The 12,379-nt window shown below is 54.4% G+C and overlaps 1 protein-coding gene across 1 annotated transcript; it reads right to left on the bottom strand.

Annotated features, from left to right (window-relative positions):
- Positions 1-4,211: 4,211 nt before the first annotated feature.
- Positions 4,212-10,688, bottom strand: MYCL (MYCL proto-oncogene, bHLH transcription factor). Its single transcript, XM_002715192.5, has 3 exons — positions 10,478-10,688; positions 9,612-10,116; positions 4,212-6,798 (listed from the first exon to the last, which is right to left on the bottom strand). Exons 1-3 carry the CDS (start codon positions 10,556-10,558, stop codon positions 6,194-6,196), a joined length of 1,191 nt encoding a protein of 396 aa, XP_002715238.2. The 5' UTR covers positions 10,559-10,688; the 3' UTR covers positions 4,212-6,193.
- Between the last annotated feature and the right edge of the window lie 1,691 nt (positions 10,689-12,379).

Raw genomic sequence — 12,379 nt, 5'->3', positions numbered from 1 at the left:
ACCTCATTTGTAAAACTTGTTCTCTGAAATCCAGAAATAAACTCCCACCTATTTTCAGACAAAGATAGAGGTAGGAGTCTGTAGCAATGAGCTGGGAAGGAGCTTAAAATACTTCACATTCCAGAAACACCCTCCCTTCCCCCCAGGAGGTGGCTTTATTCTCAGACTCCTTTCTGGGAAGAATTGGCTCAAAAGGAGCTGAAGCTTGGAGTCAGGCCGCTGGTTCTAGTCGTGTGGGCTTGGGCAAATGGCTTCATTGATTTTCTTATCTGTGAAATGGAGCTGACGCCACCCAGCTCTCTAGGTTATTGTGAGCATTAACAAAAACCAGCACGAGTGCCTGTACCCACAGCTCCCTACTGTTTTAAGTGCTCCGGAAGTCTTTCAAATTGCTGTGAAAGGGGAGAGGTCCTACAAGTGAGTATCTTGACAAATGGCCCTGGAAAAGGAAGATGGACGTATTGGGAGTTTGAAAGAGTTCCAGTAATCCAAGGCTGTTTTATCAAACAGCTACTTAGGTTCTAGGGTTGCTGACCCAGGGAAAGTGGTGGTAGTGGTAATGGGTGTCAAATGGAAAATATACCAGGGGCCGGCGCTGTGGCACAGTAGTTTAATCCTCCGCCTGCAGTGCCAGCATCCCATATGGGCACCAGTTCTAGTCCCAGCTGCTTCTCTTCCAATCCAGCTCTCTGCTTTGGCCTGGGAAACCAGTAAAGGATGGCCCACCTCCTTAGGCCCCTGCACCTGCGTGGGAGACCGAGAGGAAGCACCTGACTCCTGGCTTCGGATCAGCACAGCTCCGGCCATGGCGGCCATTTGGGGAGTGAACCAATGGACGGAAGACCTTTCTGTCTCTCCCCCTCACTGTCTGTAATTCTACCTCTCAAGTAAATAAATAAAATATTTGTTAAAAAAAAAAAAAAAGGAAAATAAACCAGACAGGAGACTGGGTGTGGTTTTTGCTAAGTGACTTCGAGCAAGAAGACTCCCTGGTCTCCAAGACCACAAGCCAGACACTGCTTACTTACTTACCAGGTGTGCTGAGGGTCCCTTCGTAGGCATGAGGAAGTGAGGGTCATTTCTGGAGCCTACGCAGCCTCCACAGGAGTGCCAGCAGGCAGTACCAACCCAGGCCCCAGCTGGGTTCATGGAGGCAGAGGCCTCCTTGCACCACAATGCCCATGGCTGCTTCTGACAGCAGCTGTGTTCTTTCCACGGTCCCAGCAGGGGCCTTGTTGGGACAAGACAACCCCACCCAGATCACAGACACTGCGGAGTGCCTGTTCATGGACCGTTTGCTACACTTCATCCCAGTAAGTGGTGGAGTGATGGCCCAGGAGACCATCCCAACAGGCAGTCAGGTGATGGGATTCCGTGTCTGCCTCCCCCATACACCCCAAAAGCAAGCTGCTCATTATATCACGGTTAGGATCTCTGGCTCCGAGGTGGGCATTTGGCACAGTGGTTGAGACACCATTTAGGGGACCGGTATTGTGGCATAGCAGGTAAAGCCACCACCTGCAATGCCAGCATTCCATATGGGTGCCAGTTTGTATCCTGGCTGCTTCACTTTGGATCCAGCTCACTTTCAATGGCCTGGGAAAAGCAGCAGGAGATGACCCAAGTGTTTGGGTCCCTGACACCCACATGGGAGACAGGATGAAGGTCTTGACTTCTGGCTTCAGCCTGGCACAGCCCTGGCTGTTGTGACCATCTGGGAAGTGAACCAACAGATGGAAAATATCTGTCTCTCCCTCTCTGTAATTCTGACTTTCAAATAAAATAAATCTTTTAAAAAAATCACTAGGACATGCATATCACATATCAGAGGACCTGGGTATGAGTACTACCTCTGCTTTCCACCCCAGCTTCCTGCTATGTGTACCCTGGGAGGCAGCAAGTGCTGGCCCAAGTACTTGGGTCCCTGTCACCCATGTCGGGGACCTGGATTGAGTTCCTGGTGCCTCAGCATGGCCCAGCCCTGCTATTGCAGACATCTGGGGTCTGAACCAGCAGACAGATCTGCCTTTCTGCCTTCCAACTAACTAAATAAAATGTTTTAAAAGAGTCTCTGGCTCTGAAGATAGACAGAGCTGGGTTCAAATCCCTCACTCACTCACTGTATGACCTTGGTTAGTGGTTTTTTTTTTTTTTTTTTTTTTTTTTTTTTTTTTTTTTGACAGGCAGAGTTAGTGAGAGAGACAGAGAGAAAGGTCTTTCTTTTTTCGTTGGTTCACCCCCAAAGTGGCTGCTACAGCCAGCGCATTGCAGCTGGCGCGCTGTGCCGATCCGAAGCCAGGAGCCAGGTGCTTCCTCCTGGTCTCCCATGTGGGTGCAGGGCCCAAGCACTTGGGCCATCCTCCACTGCCTTTCCGGGCCACAGCAGAGAGCTGGACTGGAAGAGGAGTAACCGGAACAGAATCTGGCACCCCGATCAGGACTAGAACCCGGGGTGCCGGCGCTGCAGGCAGAGGATTAGCCTAGTGAGCCGTGGCACCGGCCTGGTTAGTGTTCTTTACTCTTAGAACCTCTGTTTTTGAGGCTGGCATTGATGTGTAGCCAGTTAGGCCACTGCCTGCAATGCCAGCATCTCATATGGGTGCTAGTTTGTCTTGGCTGCTCCACTTCCTATCCAACTCCCTATTAAAGTGCCTGGGGTGGAGGGGCCCAGTGCTGTGGCATAGTGGGTAAAGCCCCTGCCAGCTATGCTGGTTTGAGTCCCACATGCTCCACTTCCAATCCAGCTTCCTGCCAACGTGCCTAGGAAAGCAGAGGAAGATGGTCCAAGTCCTTGGGCCCCTGCACCCATGTGAGAGACCCAGAAGCTCCTGGCTCCTGATTGGCCAGCTTTGGTAGTTGTGGTCATCTGGAAAGCAAACCATCAGATGGAAGATTTCTCTGTCTTTCTGCCTGTGCTTCCCCATAACTCTGACTTTCAAATAAATAAATCAATCCTAAAAAAAATAAATAAATAAAGTACCTGGGAAAGCAGCAGAGGATGACCCAAGTGCTTGAGCCCCTGTGACCTACATAGAGAACTGGATGAGGTTCAGGATCCTGGCTTCCCTTGTGGTCATTTGGGGAGGGAACTAGCAGATGGAAGATCTCTCTCTCTGATTCTCCCTCTATCTCTGTAATTCTGCCTTTCTAAAAAAGAACACATACACACATACACACACAAACCCTCAGTTTCCTCATCTGTGGGCCTGGCGTGTGATTGGCATGGCATATCATAAAGAGCTAGCAGAGTGCTTGGGTGTAGGCAGTGCCCCATCAGCAAGAGTTCTTAGTACATTCTCCCTTCTTGCACCTGCAGCAAGTTGATGAGAACTATGGGAGAGAAAGAGCCGTACTTTTCTTTCATCGATCAAGGGAGAAAGAAAGAAACTACCTTTCAGTAAGAAAAATCACAGTATTTCACAAATTCCCAGATAATTTTAAAAGACACCCTGCAAAAAGTCATCATATCACTAAAACGTAGAATAATACCATTCTAAGAACATGGGCTTTATAGTTTTGAAAAGTCCACTTCTTCATTGAATACTTGCCAAAAAACCCTGTAAGGCAGCACTTACCTCCCATTTCACAGATAAGGAAATTAAGAATCAGAGGGGTAAAGCCACAGCCACCAAAGAAGTGAAGGGGCCAGTGCTGTGGCATAGTGGGTTAAGCTGAGGCCTGCAGTGCCAGCATCCTTATGAGTGCCAGCTGGATTCCCAGCTGCTCCACTTCTGATCCAGCTCCCTGCTAGTGTACCTGGGAAAGCAGTGCAAAATGGCCCAAGTGCTTGGGTCCCTGAACTCACATGTGAGACCAGGAAGAAGCTCCTGGCTCCAATCTGGCCCAACTCTGGTCATTGAGGCCATTGAGGAGTAAACCAGTGGATGGAAGATCTCTGTCTCTCTCTGTAACTCTGCCTTTCAAATAAATAAATAAATCTTAAAAAAAAAAAAAAAAAAGTGGTGGGGCTGGGATATCAAGTCTTCTACAAATTGGGCACTTGTGCAATTCACAAGAGAATTTCACATTCACCCAGTCCTAAGCCTACGTTGTTTAGACATGTCTGAAATGGCATTTCAGGAACCCAGAGTGGATTGACCAGGTTAGCAGTGTGGTTAGAGAAATGCAGCCCTCTGGATTGCCTGCAGCTCCCTGAAGTAGTTCTCCTTGGCCCAGGAGGGCCCAGATGGCATGAGCTGCCCCCACTCCGACACGTTTGAGAAATCTTTTATTAGAAGACGTCCCAGAAGGCAACATTTTAAAATCAGGCAATCAATAACCACAGCTAAATACAAAATTTCAGTTAAACTTGCCTTTCAATATAAATCAGACCCTTGCAACAGGAGAATTGCCCAGGAGGTTTTTTTTCTTGTACAAAAACAGTTAACACCACTTTGCAAAAGGCATACAAAAATACAGTATAAAAAAAATACTCCCCCCAGCATAACACCCAACAGCAGCTTATAAAACACAAGCTATTCAGTTGAGACATCAGTCACCTACACCCGACCTGTCCTCCAAAGAGAGTTCCAGAAGTCAGTTGGCTCCTGAAAGTCATGCTCCAGAAGGTAGAAGGGCTGTTTCCAAAACTCCCACTGGGCTTCTCCAAGGCCAGCACACAGCCTCAGAAAGAGACCATGCTGACCAGTAGGTTTGGAAGTAGCAGCTGGTTTTGTAGAGCCAGAGCAGCGCCTACCACCTCCCCTCCCCCACTTCCAAACCCAGAGCCAGTAGGCACCTGCTGTCCAGGGCAGAGGTCTGGAGGGGCTGCTCCTTCTTCCATGTCAGGCTTAGGAGTTCCTGAGGTTGTCCACATGTCACCTGCTGAGGTGGTGGCTTTCCCAAATTGGAGGCTGCACTTGGATTTGACTTGGAGCTACAGAGTCCAGCTGGGGCAAAACCCATCATGGTTGGCTAAGCAGAGTGTCTAGAAGCTCCTTTAAAACACACAGGGAAGCAAGTCCACCTTCTGGGGCCCTGGAGGAGACCCAGCGACTCCCCCCCCAGAACTTCAGTTAGGCCCAGCTCTGGGGAAGGGATCTGACTCATGCACGCTGGCAGGGACCCAAGCTGGTGGCTGCAGAGCCAGCAAGCTCCTTAGAGTTGCATGTGGACCGGTTTGCACAGTTCCACTAGAACTTCGAACTTATCCGTCAAGGATTAAGATGAGAGGCAGGTGGGAAAGAGGAAGTGGTGGAGTTCTCCCTTCAGAGGTGCCTTACACCTGCATGGAGAAAAGATTCCCAGGTAGGCTTCAAGTGCCCCTTGGAAAACACCTGGACAAGGAACAGGCTCCCAAGCCAGGACTCCAAGCTCTCCCCAGGCCCCACCCTAGGCTAGGTCTCATTTCCCTGTGTCTTGGTGAAATATTTCTGACCTGTGGGAAAGCGTGCCGGAGAGGCCATTGCATAACGAAGACAGAAAGAAACCAAAAAAAGTCCCTTGGAGGACAGAAAGGTCCCTCCTGGGAGGAGACAGCCCAGCCCTCCCCGCTCCCCCCAGACAAAGACTCTGGAAGCAGAACTCTGCCAGTGCTGTCGGGGTCTGGGTCGCAGCCCTGAGGGTGGGAGGAGGGGTGTCGTGTGACATGGTGATACATAAATTAAAGGTTTCCACTCCTCAGCTACCGTAAAGTGTCTGACAGTGAGGTAATGGTCCATGTTGATCCAGTTTGCGAGCTTGTCTTCACCCAAGACAGCTCGAGTGTCTCCTGGAAAAAAAGAGCCTCAGGGAGAGCGTCCAGGCCCAGCTGTCCTTGCATCACCCCCAGAGACACCAGCGGGAGCATCCTTTCCCAGCTAAAGCTCAGGCGGAGTGTGAGATTTCATGCCGGCCCGAGCCCCCGACAACGTCGGCCACCTGTTGCATAGCATCTGTCAGCCTTTTTCTTCTGAGCTAGTGAGCTAGGCAGACCCCAAGGCTCCTCGGTCAGCCGCATGCGGAGAAACCGGAGGCGCCAGAGAAGACACAGCACTCCCTCAGAGTCGGCGGAGAGCTGGACTTGGAGGTTTCCAAGAATGCAAGCCCCTATTGTGTGTGCGCTCGCGCGCGCCGGCTGCAATGCATTCTGGGAGCCACTGTTCTGCCGGTCCCACCAGAACCCAAATGTGCAAATTACTAAAGGAGAGAGAAGGAGGTTAAAAATAAGCTCGTGTCTTTGTAGGACAAGACCAGTCGCGCTGGTTTTGGTCCGTTAGTAGCCGCTGAGGTACGCGATTCTCCTCTGCAGTTGCTGCTGCCGGCATCGGAGCTGCCTCTTCTCCGTAGCCATCCTCTTTTCGGCCCCCACCAGGGCTTGCAAGTATTCCAAGGCCTTGCTGAGGATCACTACCTTGGGCGCCTTGGAGCAGCTGGCCAGGGTGGGCACCTGGTCCCGCAAAGCCAAGAACCGCGATCGGAGGTCATTCCTTCGTTTGCGCTCCAGGAAGTTGTGGTTCTTCCTCTTGGTCACGTCCTCCGAATCGGAACTGATGGGTTTGGGGTGGCAGGACTGGGAAACCTGGCTTTCTGCAGGCGGGGAGCTCACCATCTCGTCGTCCTCTTCCTCCTCGTCTTCCTTTTCCTCCGGAGCATCCCTGTCCAGAGCCTCTTCTGGGGGTGCCCCCTCCGGGGCCCCTTCCTGGGAGCAGCTTTCGGGAGGGAAGCGGGCGGCATAGTTGTGCTGCTGCTGATGGATGGAGATGTGGAAGTGTTTCATGCAGGGGTCCAGGAGGTCCGCTCGCACGGTGATGGTGACCGGCTTCCGGATACCCAGAGACTGTCTCTTCTCCACTGTCACCACGTCGATTTCTTCTCCCTCTGTCCAAGGAGAAACAGCAAGAGAAGCAACACCTCTCGTGAGAAACAGGTACCCAGACAGCGGGGGTCAGGGGAGGTAGGTGACATCTCCCCAGTTTAGTTATAAGCAAACTGAAGGGAGGAGACAGCTGATTCGTGTGTAAAGAAGGAAGAAAGGAGGGCAAATCAGCAAGAAGGAAAATATTCTCCAATTTCTTTTTGCACAGTGAGGCTTAGATAAGAACAAAAGGCAGACCCAAGCCAAAAGCCCCCAGTCTGCACAGGCTCTCCCCTCCCCCACCGAGAGGACAGAGAGAAAGAGCTACCGGTCTGGGACAAAGTTTAGCTATAAAGATCTTCCCCGGTCCGACTCTTTCATGCCCCATCAGAATTGTAAATGAGGACTCTGTGGGCAGAGCTGCCCTTTGTTCCTGCCCAGCACAGCCTGCACTTGGGGAATTGTTACTTTTCACAAGTTATAAATCCTATTATTCCCCCACCTCTCTATTCTGCCATCCCTTTCAGCTGAAGACTCAGAGGAGGGAGGGCTACAACCCATCCCTCCTGGCCCACAGAGGGGAGGGAAGAGGCTTCCCTCAGGCTGCTGGGTTCAATGGGTTTCTAAAGTCATCCATCACCGGTGGGGCACCCGCCCCACCCCCTTCCCTGGACCAGAAGAGGTTGGATTTGTAATCACAGGTCTGAGAGAGCTGCAAAGGTACCAGCAACCATCGCCAAGCCACCTGCACCACAGGCAGAGACTAAGCAGCAGGGAGCTGGAGGCACCTGGACAGGTCCCCATCATTTTCTGACTCCAAGTCTTTTAGGTTAACCCAATGAGGAGAGAGGAAATTGGGGGAAAACCCTCCTGCAGCACACATTTTACAGACCACCCCAAGCCCCCCCCCCCCCCCCAGCCACCTTCCTGCATCTCCCCTGACAAATGAAGAGCTCCGTTCTCAGCCTCTTTTGCATATTAGGAAGCTTGAGCCCCTTTGTCAGGAAGGCTTCCATTGTGTGGACAATCGCATTATTTCTCCATTAATAAAACCTGACCATTCAGCCCTCCTGGCCCCAAAGCCTGGGATTGGCCAGCTAAGCTGTGTTTGGAATGCTGTCTTACCCAGCCCCTAGCCCCTATTGGCTGAGCCCTACCGTCAGTCACTCTCCCCACCCCCCCTTCATTGTTTGCAATCTGTTGCATTTTGTTCTAGGCCATGTGGCCTGTGAGTGAACCAGGAGCCCGCAAACAGGTTCAGGTTAAAGGGCAGGTCAGGAAATGATTCCGGAGGCTTCCTTACATCCTGAACCTTGAATTTCCAGTGTGAAACCTCCTGGCTGGGGAAGGCTTGCTGAGAGGGACAGTTTGCTGTGAGACAGTTTGAAATGTTCTTTTCCTTTAACAGACAGTAGAGCCTGACTGTACTCAGATGAGGAAACTTCCCCCTGGCACAGTCAGCTCCAACCCCCTCCTGCGCAAAGGGAGACACTGAGACCCAGGTGGGCCAGGTCCACACCTTTGTAACATTCTGGATCGCAAACTAAGGTCGCCAGACTTGCAAAACAATGCTCTCTCCACTCTAGCACTGGACCTGCCTTTGTAGGGATACATCTTGACCAGTTTCTTGATTTCAAGATTCCTATTCCAGGCACAAGCTCTTGGTGTAGAGAGAAAGCAGGTTAAAAACGACCTTACACAGTAGATCGAAAAAAACATTGGCTTTTAATTTTTCTTGTTCTCTTCATTTCCCTCGAGTGTATGACAACTGCCGTAGCCCTCTCAAAAGCTCACGGCAGAGTTATTTGTAAAAATGACAGTGAGTCTTCTCTGTCCTGATTTACAGGCACCCTGCAGAAAAGCATTTTCTCCAGTGCTGCTCGCGGGTCAAGGCTGCTCAGGTCTGCCCTCAGTGAGGTGTGCACTTGCGCCAAGGAGGGGGCAAAGCAGCCTGGAGCTCCATGGTCCTGAACTCTGCACCTGGCCCAGAGGCTGGCACAAAGTAGACAGGGCTAGTGCAGGTTTACTGCGTGAAAAGGAGCAGGGGAGACCAGCAGGTGCATTGAGCGGGAGCTGGCTTTCCACCTCAGGCTTCTCATATCAGCTACCACGAAGATCCGCTCAGTATCAAGGTTGGGATGGGCGGAGGATTGGGGGAAAGCTGACTAGGTGGCAGGAAGCAGGGGCTCACTTCCCGTGGTTTCTTCCCTCTAAGCCTCAGTTTTTCCATCTGCTCACGGGGAGCATTCATTCCTCCTGGCCCTGTCTCCCGGGTGATGATGAGGATACACAGGTGGTAAGGGGTGGGAGGTAGCGTGGGGGGGTATTGTCGGCATTTACAGTAAAGCAGGTTGGAGACCCAGGTTTTCAAGAAGCTGAAGGCTTTGGCTCTGCACAAAAGGCTCCTCCCCTTCAGCCTCTTCTCTCCCTAGGGGAGTGTGAGTTTCCCAGGGAAAAAAGCAGCAACAAAAAAAGCTCCAAGCTCGGTGACTCCTAAGGACCCCTTCCAGTCTTGCAAGGACAGAAATCCCCTGCTGTCCAACCCGAGTATTGTCCTCTCTAATCGCCAACCCTCCCCCATGTCTCCCTTGTCCCCTGGGGCTCCAATCACCATCAAAGGGACGCTGGCTCCCTCCCCACTTCTCCAAACTGTTTACCAACACACCCACGTGTCAGACAGGCACTGCCGGGGGCTACACCAGCAGCTCCGGCCCGAAACGGGGGGAGGCGGCTAAATCCAGGGCTCCAGAAGCGCCGGCGACTGACTTCCTACGGCGGCAAAGCCTGGGCTACCCAAGGGATGCCCCCCTCTCGGACGGCCCGGGGCGGTCCTTACCCGAGTCACTGGGGCTCTCAGACCCCGAGCAGGCCTGGGTCTTGGGCTCGCCCAGCTGACAAGGGGCGGCGGGCTGCGGGTTGCCGGCTTCGAGACTGGGCGTGCAGTCCGGGGCGGCGGGCGCCTTGGGCGGGTTCCCCCGGGGCGCGCCGGGGGCGAGCCGGTCGCTCACCACTCTCTCCAGACGCTCCCGGGCCGAGAAGCCGCTCCACATGCAGTCGCGGCGGATGATGGAGGCATAGTTCCTGCCCCAAGCTTTCGAGTGGCCCCGGGATTCCGCCTCGTCCCCGGCTCCCCCTCCGGGCCACGTCTCTGGGGGACCAATCCCAGAGGCTGGGTCCCCGGCGCCCGGACCGGAGCCCCAGGGCGGCGACGTGGGGGGCGACGGCACCAGCTCGAATTTCTTCCAGATGTCCTCGCTGGGCGCAGTGGAGCGGTGGAAATCCTCCCCGCAGTCGTAGTCGTAGAAATAGTGCTGGTACGAGTCGAAGTCCATGTCCGCTCCCTGCGGGAGGGGAGGGGACGTGCCGACTGGGGTGCGGGCAGGGGGAGGGGAGCGTCCCCGGGTGCCTGGGCACGGCGGCCACCGGGCTCCGGTCCCTCCCCGACCCCACCAGCTGGCAGCCGTAAGCTGGCCCCGAATCCCGGGAAGCCTGGCTCAGGCTTAGAGCGCCTGGGGAAGCCGCTCACCGTGAGCGGACCCGGCTGCGGGGAGCGAGTTCAAAGCAAACTTTGCCAGCGCCGCCCGGAGCGCAGCTCCCAGGGCCCGGTCGGGCCGGGCGGGGGCGCGCTGTGCCCTGAAGGCAGCCCGCAGCCCGCCCGCCCCCCAGGACCCGCGCCCGTGCCTGGGCCACCCGCAGCCTCACCTCGCTCCCGCCGCCCGCCACCTGGAGCGGACCGGCTCCCCGCCGGCTCGGGGCAGCCCGGCAGCCCGCACACACGCACATGCGCGCCACCGAGCGCGCGGCCCGCACTCACGAGCACGCGCCCCGCGCGCGCGTCCCCAGCCCCGCTCGCGCACGGCGGCCCGGACGCTCCCGGGATCGGCGCGGGAGCGCGAGCTGCAGGCGCATTGTTTCCCGGCTGGCTTATATCTCGTCGCGCGCCCCGGGCCCGGGGACCGGGGGGCGGGTCCTATGGGACAAGCCCCGCCCCGCCCCGCCCACGGCAGTCGACAGGTGGGGCCGACCCCACCTCCTTGCTGAGCTCGCCTGCCGTATTCTGTCCCCTGGAGCCCCCCAAATAAATTGCACCCTGGTGAGCGCAGAGCGGGAGGAGAGCTGGGGAGTCCGGCGGTCGCTTGGTGGAGGCGCGACTCTAGCTAGGCGCAGGCGGACCCGGCCGGTGAACTTAGGCAGCGTTCCTTGCCCGCTCCGGGCTGGGCAGCAGAGCGATTCCCCGCCCAGTCCTGCGAAACCTACTTCCCTAGTCGGGCCCCGCGCGGTTCAGGTGCGTCCGACCCGCGGCTGGGGGTAACCGCACCTCCACCGCGCCACCTGGCGGTTCTCGGTCGTGGGCAGGGGTTCGTCACGGTCTCCGCTTCCTCTTCGTTTGGTTCATTCCGGCTCTGTGGCCCAAACCCGGACCTTAGCTCAGCGAGGAGGTGATGATTGCGAGCTTTGGAACCAGAACCGTAACCTTTCTGAAACTCGGTGCATCTATAAGGCGAAGGGATGCTAAAACTGGCCTCAAAGGGTCGGTGTACGGATTTTGGTTCAGGAAGGGGCCTGGACCCGAGGAAAATTTTCCCCAGGGCACGCAGGGGGCTGAGACCCTTCCCTCCCACACCAAACACTCCGTAAGAGCTGTGCTGCCAAAGGAAAGGAGATGCTTGATGGGAATTTGGAAGCTTCCTTCAAGTGCTCACTTTGCCACTTGCTGGCTGTGAGGCCAAGTCGTTTGAAGCTGTGCCCGGCATCCCAAGACAAGAAGATAGACATCTAACCCCTTGTGTCTTCCGTGCATAGACTACCTTTGGTGAAAGAGGGAGAACTAAACCATACAGCCAGTCTGAGATTTAGACTTGAAGAAAGTAACTTGGGATAGTAGCCAATACATATAGAATCCTCCACCTTGCATGAAGACCTGGTGTCTGTCTACCCTGGCCTGGTTGCCTGCTGTCTCTGTTGCCCTCCCACCCTTGTAGTCTAAGAACAACAGACTACTCATGGTCACCCCAAGCAAGCAATCCAAGCCAGTTAGTGTAGGTGGCGCGAGGGACACAGGTGTGAGTTGATACACGGGTTGGGAGAGAAGGCAGGGAAGATGGCACCCCTGGTGTTGGACATGCTGGGTCTCAGATGCATGTGGAACACCCTTGATGGCAGGATCTAGCGCCTCATAATCTCAGTACCTAGAATAGCTTTGGGTAGATATTGCTGAACTGGCTTCAAGTTATATTGAGAGCCTGTGTGCGCTGCTCTGAGCTGAGCAGAAGGCACAGATCAGAAGGGCTCCAGGTTGGAATCTATAAACAGAGGGATCCAGCATCCTTTGGTGACTTGTTCTGTGGTCCAGAGATGTCAGAGATGATTGGTGTACTTGTCAGGGTTCTTGGAAACAGATGACAAAAAACAACCTTGAATCAATTTAAGCAGAAAGCAACTTTATTGTGAGAATTTGGGGTATAGAATTCATGGGCAGCTGGGGAATCCATGCGTGGAGAATTGGGTCTTTTTCTCTCTTTGGGATAGAGACCTGATTCAGCAGCCTCTTCCCACGGTTTCAAGGTTATAGGAGATATCTGGGGACAGCAAGAGGTGTCCTCC

The sequence above is a fragment of the Oryctolagus cuniculus genome, chromosome 7 (assembly GCF_964237555.1).
Source record: "Oryctolagus cuniculus chromosome 7, mOryCun1.1, whole genome shotgun sequence".
NCBI classification, from domain to species: Eukaryota; Metazoa; Chordata; class Mammalia; order Lagomorpha; family Leporidae; genus Oryctolagus; species Oryctolagus cuniculus.
Note: the sequence above shows the minus strand (reverse complement) of the source record. Positions and strands in the feature narration are given on the sequence as shown.